This window comes from Tenrec ecaudatus, chromosome 14, assembly GCF_050624435.1.
Source record: "Tenrec ecaudatus isolate mTenEca1 chromosome 14, mTenEca1.hap1, whole genome shotgun sequence".
Classification (NCBI taxonomy): domain Eukaryota; kingdom Metazoa; phylum Chordata; class Mammalia; order Afrosoricida; family Tenrecidae; genus Tenrec; species Tenrec ecaudatus.
The window spans coordinates 13,647,343-13,661,150 of record NC_134543.1 but is presented as its reverse complement, the minus strand read 5'-3'; the positions used below and the strand labels follow the sequence as shown (position 1 = coordinate 13,661,150).

The window sequence follows — 13,808 nt, the reverse complement described above, 5'->3', positions numbered from 1 at the left end:
TCACTGACCCATGGCGCTACAGGGGACAGCACCGGAGACACGGTGTGGGAATTGCGCCTGACCTGATCCCACCACACCGAGGCAAAGCACTGGGGGAGTGCAGCGGAACAGCAAGGGAATGGAGAGGCAAGGTCCCCAGGGAATGCTGAAAGTGGACTTTGGGGCCAGGGCGGGGTGCCCCAACAGCCTGGACTGGAAAGCACTCCTAAAGGGCAACAAATGATCCTTGAACTAACTACAAGCTTTTCTTTCTTGATGTGTTTTGTTTTTTGTCAGTGGTTTGTTGTTGTTGTTTTGTTGAATACTGTTTCTTTGTTTTCCTATGTCTTGTTTTTGTGCATGTTATTATCTCCACAGGTCTGTCTAAATAAGATAGGCTGGATGAACTATCTGGAGGAAAAACAACGGGACCGACAGTTTCAGGGGGACTTGGGATAGGGGGAGGTGGGTGGTGGTGGTAAGGAAGTGGTGTTAACTAACCCAGGGACAAGGGAACAACATGGGATCCAAATTGGTGATGAGGGGTGTGTGACAGGCTGGTAGGGAATGATCAAGGGTAAGGTAACGTAAATAAGAGGTATAGCTATAACCCAGGTGGGGACGGAGCATGATACTGGGGCAGGAGGAAAGTCAAGGGAAATAGAGGAAAGAGCTAAGAGGCAAAGGGCAATTATAGAGGGCTAGACAAAGACATGCATATGGAAATATATATATGAGGATGGGAAAATAGATCTATGTGTCTATATTTATAGGTTTAGTATTAAGGTGGCGGAAGGACCTTGGGCCTCTACTCAAGCACTCCCTCAATACATGAATACTTTCTTCTATTAAATTTGCCTCTATGATGCTCACCCTCCCGACACAACTGCTGAAGCCAAAGCGGGTGAACAAGTAAATGTGATGAAAGCTGATGGTGCCCGGCTATCAAAAGAGATAGCGTCTGGGGACTTAAAGATAAACAAGTGGCCATCTAGCTCAGAAGCAACAAAGTCCACATGGAAGAACACACCGGCCTGTGTGATCACGTGGTTCCAGAAGTATCAGTTATCAGGCATCAAAGAACAAAAAATCATATAATTGGCTGCACGCCTCCATGATACGATCACCGAAGACAAATGGGTGCATAAGCAAATGTGGCGAAGAAAGCTGATGGTGCCCAACTATCAAAAGAGATAGTGTCTGGGGTCTTAAAGGCTTGAAGGTGAACAAACAGCCATCTAGCTCAGAAGCAACAAAGCCCACATGGAAGAAATACATCAGCCTGTGCGATCACAAGGTTCCAAAGGGATCAGGTATAAGGCATCATCATCATCAAAAAAATCTTACCATAGTGAATGATGTGCAGAGTGGAGACCCAAAGTCCATTGGTCGGCCACTGGAGATCCCCTCACAGAGGGGTCTAGGGGAGGAGATGAGTCAGTCAGGGTGCGATGTAGCACCGATGAAGAATACAGCTTTCCTCCAGTTCCTAAATGCTTCCTACCCACCCCACCCCCACCCACTACCATGATCCGAATTCTACCTTGCAAGTCTGGATAGAGCAGAGGATGTACACTGGTGCAGATAGGAGCTGGAGGCACAGGGAATCCAAGGTAGATGATACCTTCAGGACCAGGGGTGTGAGGGGCGATACTGGAAAAGTAGAGGGTGAGTGGGTTGGAAAGGGGGAACCGATTACAAGGATCTACATGTGACCTCCTCCCTGGGGGACGGACAACAGAAAAGGGGGTGAAGGGAGATGACGGATAGGGCAAGATATGACAAAACAATGATTTATAAACTATCAAGGGCTCATGAGGGTGGGGGGAGCAGGGAGGGAGGGAAAAAAGAGGACCTGATGTAAAGGGCTTAAGTGGAGAGCAAATGCTTCAAAATGATTAAGGCAAAGAATGTACAGGTGTGCTTTATACAATTGATATATGTATGGATTGTGATCAGAATTGTATGAGCCCCTAATAAAATGTTTAAAAAAAAGATACTTGAGAAGGATGAGGGCAATGAATGTACAGACGTGCTTTACACAATTGATGTATATATGGATTGTATTAAGAGTTGTATGAGCCCCTAATAAAATGTTTTAAAAAGACAGAAACAAATGATGATGGCAACATATGTACAAGTGTGCTTGATACAATTGATGTATGGATTATTATAAGAGCTGTAAGAGCCCCCAATAAAAGTACAGCAGATGTACTCAATTCAATGCATTGTTTGATCTCCTACTCAGGAGATGCTTCCAGGAATACTGATTGTGGACAAAATCCTTGGCAACGTCAATGCTTTCTCCATTGATCATAATGTTCCCTACTGGTCCAGTTGTGAGCAATTTGGTTTCCTTCACCTTGATTCATAATCCATGCTGAAGGCTACAACCTTCGATCTTCATCAGTAGGTGCTCCGAGTCTACTTTCAGCAAACAAGGTTGTGTCATTTGCATATTGAAGGTTGTTAATAAGTCTTCCTCCGATTTAGTACCACATTCATCTTCATATAATCCAGTGTCTCTGACTGTTTGCTCAGTATACAGGCTGAATATGTATGGGGAGAGGATACAACCCTGACTCAGACCATTCCTGATTTTAAACCATTCAGTATTCCTGTGTTCTGTTCGCACAACTGCCTCTTGATCCAACGTACAGATTCCACAGGAGCGCAGTGAAGTGTTCTGGAATGCCCGTTCTTCTCAAAACCATCCACAGTTTATTGCAGCCCACGGCAGTAGGACAAACTGACAGACAGCTGGCGGGGAAAGCACTGCCAAAGGCAACAGGGCTTAGGAATGAATGCAAGATTCATTTGGAAGGGCAGGTGTCTAATGTGCGACCAGTGGAGTCACAGAAGGAAGAAGGAGGGAAAGAAAAATGTTGCTACAGAATTCCTCATAAATTTTATTAGCGTTAATAAAGACAGGAGTTTCTTGTCCTAACCTGTTAGCGCTGGAGTGAGCCTCCTACCATAGCACAGACACAGTATCAATCCGCCCTCGGCCTCTTGAGCACGTGCCGTCTGTAGTACATGTAGAACAGTCTCCAAGAAGAGAATCTCCTAAGAACTTCTGGATAACAAGGAACCCCTCTCTGATGCAGCCCGAGCCACGGTGCGACACGAATCAGCATTCTGAGCTCTAAGTAGAAGTCGGCTTCACAGGACTCTACATTTGAAAGCCAAATAGTCAATATTTGTGATATCGCTAGCAATGGAACAAACTAGTACCAAATTTTGTCTCGATTCTTTCTCTTTATTTTTTTCTAGTTTCTTTCTAACATGAGTAATCTCCCTGGGTTTTACGAGGTCTTTTGTTCTTAAAACTTCCTCTCTCAGAAGAAACGTTGCTTTCAGTAATTATTTGGAAAGAGTTACAATGAGAGAAACCCAAGCCATCACCAAGTCGGGAAAAGCATTCTTTTCCCTAATAAAGAAAATACCTCTATAAAAACAAAAGCTGAGAGCGAAGATTGAAAGGCTTAAAGGAGAAACTGCAGAGCAGCAAGCTACACAGCAGTAACAAAAGGAGACAAAGCAGCAGCAGCAGCAGATACAGCTCAAGAAATAAAAGCAAGGGAACAATTAAACCATCACAGGAGAAGGAAAAATGAAAAACACTCCCCATTGGACACAGGACAAAAGCAAATGGAGCTTGCTGAAAATATCCTGAGTGAGATGGTGGCAAAGGAGCCTTTCGAATTAGAAATTTAAAAGAACCTCTAACACAAACATAACCAGTGTTTTCGAAGAAAAAGACTGAGAGTCAAGGATATTACCATTCAATTGGTTAACTACTTTTATCCAAGCACAATGCCCAGGAAAACTCTTTGAACATGAAAGGCAAGAAGAAATATAGTGATGGTCCTGACTAGAAAATAAACGCTAGCTAAGGAGAACTTCTCACACGAGGCTGAGAGTGTGACGTCCATTTAGCTGCAGAACTAAGACTACAAAATTAATGAGGAAATTATGTTCGCGGCACAGACGGCAAATGCCATGAACCCTGACGACACACACACACACACACACACACACACAGCCTTTATTCACTGAAGTAGGTTAGGCAACAATTTACAAACCTTATCAAAGTCTCTCTTTAAGCCCTTGCGATGCTTCAGACTTAACGAGTGACCTAAACACAATGACTTAAACCTCTTCAGTTCACCCCCCAAAGCCCATTGCCATGGACCGCGTCGATGCCGGCTCCCCGAGAACTGGCCCCTGGGTTTCCAAGACTGTAAATGTTTACGGGAGTAGAAAGCTCCATCTTTTCCCCTGAGGAACAGCTGGTGGTTTCAAACTGTCAACACTGGCAGTTAGCGGCCTAGCTGGTACCCCCCGTTCATCAGGGCTCTTTTACCGGCGTCTCTACCGAGTCGTAGAGGAAAGTGATTCTTGGACATCTTATGCTTGTTCGCTGTTCAGTTCTGCTCATAACACTGAAGGGTGCTCTGCGTGTCTAGTGTTTTCACTATTGATTGCTATGACGGGATCTATTGCACACTAGCAAAATGTCCGTCTGGCTTTATAAAGATCTACGTTATAGATCTCTAGGAGTCAATGCTGTTCACCAAAATAAGGATGAAATTTGATTATTTGTGATACTTAGTAATCATTTCAGGACAAAGTATAAACAAAGATGCTACTAAAGTTGCTTTGGGGAAATCGCATAGCTACTATTGTCTGACAGCACTTTGCGTGCTTCTGGAGTGAATGCCTCTGATCTTACTCAATAGCCTGCACAGTGGCACCCTCACGAAGGTTGTGGTCAGGGGCCATCGAGCTGGTTCCAACTCTCAGCCGCCCCACACACGGCAGAAGTAAACACTGCCTGGTCTGAGCCCATCCTCCATGCCTGGGCCCACGTTTGCACCCAGCGTGCCAAACAATCTCCTCTGGGACCTTTTTCTCCTTCCCTGTCCCTGTCCTTTACCAAACATGCTGCCCTTCTCCCAGAACTATTCTTCCCTTACAACATGGCCAAAGTATGTCCGACGAAGTCTCGCATCCTGGCCCCTCAGCACTCGAGCCGTACTTCTGAGACCAATCAGTTTGTCCTTTTAGCAGCCCATGAGCTTTTCAATCTTCTCAGCACCACCATTCAGGAATGCCCATCCTTCTTCCATCTGCTTTACTCAATGTTCAACTCATGAATGATGGATCCAATAACGTTGCAATAGGAAGTCATTGCTAATGAGAGTGAATGCCAAGTCCTGAACTCCATGAACTAACTTGCTTCACAATTTCTTTGGTGGGGCCACTGGCACCTTGTATGACATCAGTAAATTGTTTTTGTCTCAAAACAGCTGGGCCTGCCAGGTGTCCCACCCCTGGCCAAGATCCATTCAGCAAAAGAACCTCTATTACTGATGGAGCACATGAGTTCTCAGAGCCCAGACAGCATTTCCCAGGCCCTGCCAGTGACTACACATGGCCTTGATACTGTCTTGGTCAGTGAGAGGTAAGCATAAAGATAGCTCCTTAAAGAGAGGGGCCTATTATAAAGTTAATGATGCTATCAATGGAATGGCCTTATGCCCGAGAGGGAAGACTGATCATCTTTTTGGTCATAGAGGGTAATAACACATCTAAAGTGAACCAGTTGTACATAATCCATGGATTTGGGCTTCCACTTAATTCTAACCCCAATCAAGGAATATTTAGTCCTTAGGACTTGGCCCTGCTTGATACTTACCTTCATGAAGGGATATGGCTGCTACAGCCAAGGGTGGTGAAGAAAGCAGATGTTGCACATTATCAAAAAAGAATAGCATATGGGGTCTTAATAACTTGTATTCAAGCAAGCATCTACGTGAGGCATCAACTAAGTCCACATGGAAGAAGCACACAAGCCTGTGAGATCCAAAGATGACAAATAACAAAATAAAAATGGAAGGAGGGAAAGGTCTCAGAGATTAAATCCAGAACACCCAATGTTCACCCAAAGGCTGTGGATGACAGTGGCAGCCCAAAATCCATCTGCAGGGCACCTATGTGGATTAAGTCTGGCGAAGGCCCTCTGACCACAGGCAAGGGGCTCAAACTGCCTGACTATCAGACCAAGATTTTTGTTACCATTATGTACTTGAGTATAATCCAACTAAAATATCAGCCAAGGCACCTAATTTTACCACCAAAACTGCATTAAAAATGTGCTGAAAAACTCAGCGTATACATGAGTATGTACAGTAACCTGGTAATGGTGGAGATGGGACTAGGACATAATGATACCTGGTCATTTGATCTCCCTCTTGACCTATCCTGGGGTAGTTCTAGGTTTAAATATTCTTTGCTTGTTTCTTGACAGAGTTTTACTCTTTGTTTTATTTTAATATTGTTAGTGGACTTTTATTTCCTCCTTTTTTTTCCTTTATAAAATATATACAGTCTTCATGCTATTGTTTTTAATAATGGCCCAGTGTATGAAGCACAGAAGGGGCAGATGAATAGAGACATGACTGATGTAATAGCTTATGGGCATGGGGTGAGGTGGCAAGGAATTGGGGAGCACATGATGAGGATGGGCAGAGGAAAGGCGCACTAGAACTGACTGTGGTGATGTCTATACAACTCCTTTAAGACATGATTGTACTATGGACACACACATAGTATATGTGAATTCTGCCTTAATAAAACGATTGGGGCGGGGGCTGTCTTCGGCTCCTTTTCCTCTCAAGTAGCTGAATTAGGAGCCGCTCTGTCTTGAAGCAGGGGGTGAGGTTGGGTGTTGATCCCACCACAGCAACAAGAAAGGGAGTCTGGGTGCTTCATGAGCACATAGTCGCCAACTCTCTCTAGACTGCCTGCTTGTGAGACAGGGGGATACATTTTTATCTTCGTAAAAAATATTCTCTTATTTTGGGCATTCTTGTTCTCACTGCTGTGCTGAACCCTAATTAACGTACCGCGTAAGCAGCTCGACAAAGACCGCATGCTAGGAGTCCACAAAGTGCCAGCCCTGCCACTTTCTCACTGTTAGAATGTATGGGCACCTCTACCATCACCTTTAGTGTGCTGGCTCCTTGCAAAAGCTATGTGAAATCACCTGTCCATTTTGTAAGGAAGGTTTATAAAAACCAGGTAAGAGATTCTCTAAGTCCACCTTCTCAGGAATACATAAACTACAGCTGGTATCCGAAACGTTGAAGCCAATGAGTGAAGGCCCCCCAGTCAGCAACTTCAACTCTCATCTCCAGACATGTCAAGACCCACCTACAAGCTGTGTCTGACTGACATACAGGCCACGAGAGAACACCAAGGTCAATGTTAAATATTAATAAAGTTTCTTTTTTGTTACCTCCCAGTGGATACATTTTTTTAAAAGTTCTATTTTGTTTCTGCTCTTCTGCCTCCCCCGCCAACTAAACTTGTGATGCACCCACCCACTGTGAGAGCCTACTGGCCAGGGTCTGGGTGGGCCCCATGTCAGTGGGCTGGCCAAATCATGGCACCCAAGCAAAGCCCTTTCCCATTCTGTCTGAGAAGAACTACAGCCAGGAGGCTCCTTAGAAGTGAGAAGGGTGCGCCTTCATCTCATGCGCGTTGGACATGTGATCAGGAGAGACCAGTCCATGGAAAAGGGCGTCAAGCTTGGCAGAGGCAGACCCTTGATGAGATGAAAGGATACCAGGGCTGCAATACTGGGCACAGCTATCGGGACTGTGAGCATGACGCAGGACCGGGCAGTGTTTCTCTGGTTGTACATTCTGTTTGCTATGAGTCAGACAACAGCCATCCCCTTCCGAGTTCTTCAAGACTGTCAACCAACCGTCCCTGAGTCAACGGATTCAGAGACCGTGGAGGACAGGATACAACTGTCACATAACGTTCCCCAGGCTGTACATCTTTATGGAAGCAGATGACCATTTCTTCTTCCCACTGACCTTTCCGTTAGCAGACAAATGCTTAGTCCCCGCACCGTGGGAGAGGGCTTCTTTTAGACACTTAATAATAATGGCTAATTAAGTCCCTGCCCTGATTTGTGACAGTACACTGTGAGATGGCAATGGTGGTAAGTGAAAAGTCAGCATAAAGACTCTTAAAACTCGAAACCTGCCCAAGCAAAGGCAAGGCAAGGGATGAGGGCACTGAAACATTTTGGCGACTTACCTGAAGACCTCCAGAATGACCCTGTCTGGTAATCTTGGAGCCACCTGCTGAAATGCGTTCTTGAAATCTTCCAAAGTTAGAAATCCATGATCTTCGCAAAAAGAAAAGGCAAAGCGTTCACTTACTCCTATGAACCTGCGAACTGTCCATTCCACCATCATGACAGATGCACAAAGAATGCCCTAACATGCTACTGGGAGACAAACACTGGATTTTGTTGATGGTGGTGGTGGTGGTGGTTTTACAAATAAGACCATCCAAAGGGGCCACCTTGGAGCGTTTAGAAAGCTTTGATCACTGGGATGAAACGTAACAAAAGGGGCCTGACTGTTGCCATCTAGCTCGCAATTATCCAGTGGTACTTAAACATCTGGGACTAGTCCCCAGTGCAGTGCAGTTACCGAGCACCTGGAAGGTCACTTCCAGCCCTTCAACTTACTGGTTCGCCCAATCCCAGGAGGAGGACCAGAGAGACATGCCGTGATAATGCAAGTCCTCGTCAGCTGCCAAAACAAGTCACCCACGTTTCTCGCTTGGTTATGAAGTTATACTAGGGCTCATGATGTATGAGAATTATGATATATTCCTATGCACAGTGTAGCCACAATGGCAGCCCAGACACTGGCCCTGGGCTCCTTAGGTTTTCTCAGCAGGTAGGTGATCTGCGGGGCATAGGAATCAGGCAAATAAGAAGTGCCTTTATGGAACTGCAAATCCCATTTCATCCTTGGTAAATGTCAAGAGTTTAAGATCACCGTGGAGGAAACCAAGCCCACTGACTCTGAAAGCAACAGCTACTGCATACAATACAGGTGGCCCCTAATGTCCAAGACCCTTACTTACTGCCTGCTTATGCGTGTGTGTGTGTGTGTGTGTGTGTACACTCGCGCACTGGAGTGCTCAGACACACACATCTTATTGGGGGGCAATGGGCTGCGTACATTGTTGCAGTGCATAATCTGCTGGCCTCGCCCTTCTCAAATCTCCCCTTGCAAATATTCAATGTTATGGTTTACTGCTCTAAGCACTGCTGTGAGGCAGGCTATAGCAATAATGACGACAACAACAACAAAAGGAGTAGTTACTCAACTTAAGGTCAGAACCAACTTACGATGGAGCTGCCCATAGGAAAGCCTGTCGCAAACTGAGGACGTCCTGCAAGATCACCTTCTAAGTGCAGCCCGTCCCTGAGTTACCACCGGTGGCACAGAAGGCTGTTCCCTCGCCCTCTTCTTTGTACGCATCCTGTCAGCAGAACTACGCACTATGGAAATGCACACGCCAGTTTATATGAAATGTTTCCTACCCCTAAAGATGAATAAAGGTCGGGCTTATAATGATGCTCATTCTCAAAGGCAGTGATAATAAAGAAAACCAGAAACTTAGAAAAGAGGTATGGGACTGTTGTCAGATTGACTTGTGATGGAGCCGTGGACGGGAACCCTCTTCGAAGGCAGACTGCCTGAATATTGTGTTTTTACCTTGTTGTGGGGCTTGAGGTGTGTCTGGGTCTAGACTGACTCACAACAGCACTGTGGCGGGGCAGAACCGCCCCTAGGCCTTCCCAGGCTGGACTCTACAGAAGCCCACTGCCTGCCCTGGAGCAGCTGGTGGATTCAAAGGCCTGCTCTGTTGGTTAGCATCCCAGCACTTGACCACTGCTCCCCCCCCCCCCCCCAGAGCTCCTTACACGTCATTTACTAAGCAGACAGGACGTGAACAGCACCTTCCTTCCATCTGTTCCCGGTGAACCCCGGGAGACACTCACAGTGCCTGTCCAACGCTGTGAAGACGCGCCGGACTTTACTCCAGGGCAGCTGAGTTTCCTTCTTCCTCCGCACAGCATGTAAGAAGTCCCCAAGTAATACACCTAAAAGTGGGGAAGCGCAGGAGGTCAGAGGCGACTAATACCCTCTTTCAGTGGGGACAGAGAACAGACAAGACTTGGCAGACGTGCCGCAAACAGCACAAACCATCGCGTTTCCACCGCAACTCGCCCACCGCTATTTACTCCTGTAAATCTATACGGTTGGAACAAACAGGGTTTGATTCTGTTTGTTTGCTTCTGTGAAGTAGACCTAATACCAGCAATCAATATCAAAAATGATACCACACTTCAAAGTTCACTTCCCCTACATTGGGGGGTGGGGGGAGTAAAGGACGGTGACCTTAAAAGGGTGTATAAAGCTCTCTTCCCTCCAGCAGAGATGACAGGCAGCCCTCCTTAGGAAACAAGGCCTCCTAATTTCGCTTTCCTTGGGCTTCTTTGATGCCTTTTTTACAGCACAGTTTTTGCTTTGTTGTGTGCATGTGTGTGGTTTGTTTCTCGGTTTTTTTCCAACTGGGAGATTGGGTCAAAGAAGTAGTTTCTCAAAAGCCAATACCAATTGCCTGCCACAGATAAAGGTGGAGAGGATATTACATAAACAATCGTGCTGGCAGGGTCCCCAGCCCTAGATCTATTCCCCAATGTGCTCGACAGCCTCCGGCTCAGCTTCTTGTGACTTTCATAATGAAAGGGCCCAGCGTGATAAAGGAGAACGGATACTGTGCTTACAATGTCTATTAAAATGAATTCTAATGTGATCTTTGCAGTAGCTTTAAGGAGCAGAGCCAAGAATCCAAACGTGTTAGTGAATTGAGCCCTACATATGTAAAAGGAGCAGTTCATTTTTAAAAGAAAATCATTATTCTAATTTTAAAATAGCTCCAAATCAGACAATAAACACGTGATCCTTTTTTTCCTTCCCCTCCCCTTAATCACCAGATAATGGTTGAGAATGTGGGTCTTCTTCCTGGGGGTGAGGCAATACTGAGCAACGGTAGGCTAAAAATAGTGCCAAGAGTTTTAAAACAGCTAAAAACTTGTTATCTTAATTTTTCACGTTTTTTCATATTTGTACTGAAGGTCAGGGCTTAGAAACTAAACGACTAAATCGGTCTTTACGTTTTTAAGCCACAGCTTTACAATTCTTCAGATGTGCCATGCGCCAGCACCGTGCTATGTCCGGTGCAGCAGGGAGCCAGGTTCCATGGCACGCATGCGTGCATCACAGACTCCGGCACGGGCAGAAAGGGCAGAACACGGCGCCCGCCGTGGGAGGGTCTGGTCTGCAGGCATCTTCCTGTGGAGAAGAGAGTGGAGCTCTCTAGGAGGAAGCGACACTTCAGCTAAGGCTCAAGGAGAAGGTGCAAACTGGCTGACAGAGATGAGATTAGCAGCTTCTAGCCAGCAGTAGAAACAACATGTGCAAAGGCCAGAAGGTAGGGAAGTAGAAGGCACAAGAAGAGGTCATCGTGGCTGGAAGGTACTAGCAAGACAGAGGGCAGTGAGAGAGGCACGAGCCAGAGCACATAGGCAACGTTGGGTCACAGCAAAGAATTTGATTTTTATTGAAGGTAAACCGGGAGGCTCCCTGGAGGGTTAGTGGTAACACGTTGGGCTTCGATCTGCAAGGTGGGCAGTTCGAAACACGTGCAGCTCCATGGGAAAAGGACAGGGCTTTCTACTCCAGTAAACAGTTAGTCTTGGAAATTCACGGGGGCAGTTCTACACAGTCCTATAGGGTTGACTCCATGGCAGTGAGTTTGATTTTGGAGTTTTATAGTAGGAAGTCAGTGTGGTTAATCCAGTGGTCTCAACCTTTCTCATACCGCAACCCTTTATACAGTTCCTCATGTGGTGGTGACATCCAACCATAACATGATTCTCGTTGCTACTTCATCACTGTCATTTTGCTACTGTTATGAATCAGGCGACCCCTGTGAAAGGGTCGTTCGACCCCTAAAAGGGTCACGACCCGCAGGTTGAGAACCGCTAGAATAATCACTAAACTACTGAACAAAAGTTTGACAGTTTGAAAGCGCATGCGTGCGCGCACACACACACACACACACACACACACACACACACACACACACACACACACACCAGCAATTCCCCAGAAGGCCAGGCATTCTGCTTCCCAAAGGTCACACTGCTGAAAGCCCTGTGGAGCAGTTTCTCTGTGATAACGTGCATGGCTGCAATGATCATGGTTGACTTAAGGACAGTAACGAGAAGTCGATAAATGCATTGCATGTGAAGTGATGTGACCTGATTAGATGTACAAAGGTCTTTCTGCTTGTGAGCTTGAAAAAGAATTGAACAGTGGGCAAAAATGTAAAGGGGGGAAGCCGTCAGAAGCCTCCAGCAAGAGTAGAAATTGCTAGGGTGATGCAGGGAGGATGGAGAGCCCCGGATGGTATCCAGGTACAGTTTAGAGTCAGATGGATGTGGTGGGATAGTGGCTACACTGTGGCCTGCTCACGGGTTACAAAGTCAATGATATAAAACCATTGAAAGAGAGGCTCTCTACTCTTGGGAAACGTCCCAGTCTTGGAAATTTACAGGGGGTAGGTCTACCTGGCCATCTAGGGTAGATGAGAGTTAGAATTAGCAGTAACTTGGTTTTCTTTCTTTCTTTTTGGACCTGAATCAAGGAAGCATCAGATGTGGCAGATGAGAAGGAAGGGTGTGTCTAGAATAACTCCCAGGAAGCTTGAGGAGTCACTGTGAAATGGGGACGAGCAGAGAAAAAGCAGGCTCAGGGAAGGCAGGGAGATGAAGAGTTACAATCTGGACTAAAGCCGCCGACATCAGGAGGAAAGTCAAGAGAGAAGTTGGAAAATTTAAGCGACAGTGTTTTCTATCACACCTGGCTGAGTGCTGGGCACATAGTAGGCACTCAACTGATTTGTGTCATATTGATTCAATATAGTGCTTTTTTTCTCCAGCAGCACTTAAGGATATGTACTGATGCCGCTCCAGTCTCATCTAATCACCCTGGTGACGAGGAAACAGATGTTAAGCTGCTACCTGGGGTTGGAATCCCCGGTGGCACAGACAGTGGTGGTTCCAACCGACCCAGAGACACCTCAGAAGAAAGGCCTGGCCTGGTGGTCTGCTTCCGAAAGGTCACAGCCAATGCAAACCCTCGGAGTGCAGTTCCACTGTGACACCTGGGGGTGGGGTGGGGGGGTGGCACCACCGTCAGAACAGATGCCATGGCAACAGGTTGGATTGCTTGATTTAATAGCCGAGGCTACAACTGACATCAAGGTCATGCCACATGCCTGTCCAGTGAAGTCCATGGCCATAGTTGCAAGCACCGAATGTTCTCATTTCAATGACATCCAGGTTAGTTGAAAGTCTCAACTCGTTCATCTGCGGGTTATAGGGTCGTACCCCAACCTCTCTTCCAACCTCATCGCCAGCCATTTCGTCCCAGACCACCACGATGGCCACCAAGACAACAGGCTCTTCCACCTGCACACCTCTGCCCCGGCACCATGCCAGCTCCGCTAGCCTGCTGGCAGATTGCTACGTCTCCTTCCAGAAGCAGCTCCTCCTGGAAGGCTGCCCTGATTTCTCCTGGCCCTCTAGCCATAGCACAGTCACTGACGGGCACGGGCCTGGCCACGTACAGGTCTGCAGGGCACAGGGAGGCAAAGGGTGGCCTTCAACTGAAAACCGCACCCCCCGTTTTCAGAAGGGCGCCTAGCGAGCAGCATCGGTGCATGTCTGCTGTCTAGATAAATAAAACGATGAGGAGGAAGATGTCAACTTTCACTTTAACCAAACAGCCTTAGTGCGTGTGTTTTCCTTGATCTCACAACTCTGTGCACTAATGCCTGAAAAAGTAGGTCCCTCGAGTGCCCATAGCCAGCAAAGT

General features: G+C 46.6%; 1 protein-coding gene across 1 annotated transcript in view; it reads right to left on the bottom strand.

Moving 5' to 3' along the window:
- The window catches only part of EFCAB11 (EF-hand calcium binding domain 11), a 186,710-nt gene that overhangs the window by 160,550 nt on the left and 12,352 nt on the right, over positions 1-13,808 (bottom strand). The window contains exons 4-5 of the mRNA XM_075531576.1: positions 9,863-9,964; positions 8,095-8,185 (exon numbers count right to left, since the gene is read on the bottom strand). Of these exons, the coding sequence (XP_075387691.1) occupies positions 8,095-8,185; positions 9,863-9,964 (193 nt within the window). The remainder of the gene's footprint in view (positions 1-8,094; positions 8,186-9,862; positions 9,965-13,808) is intronic.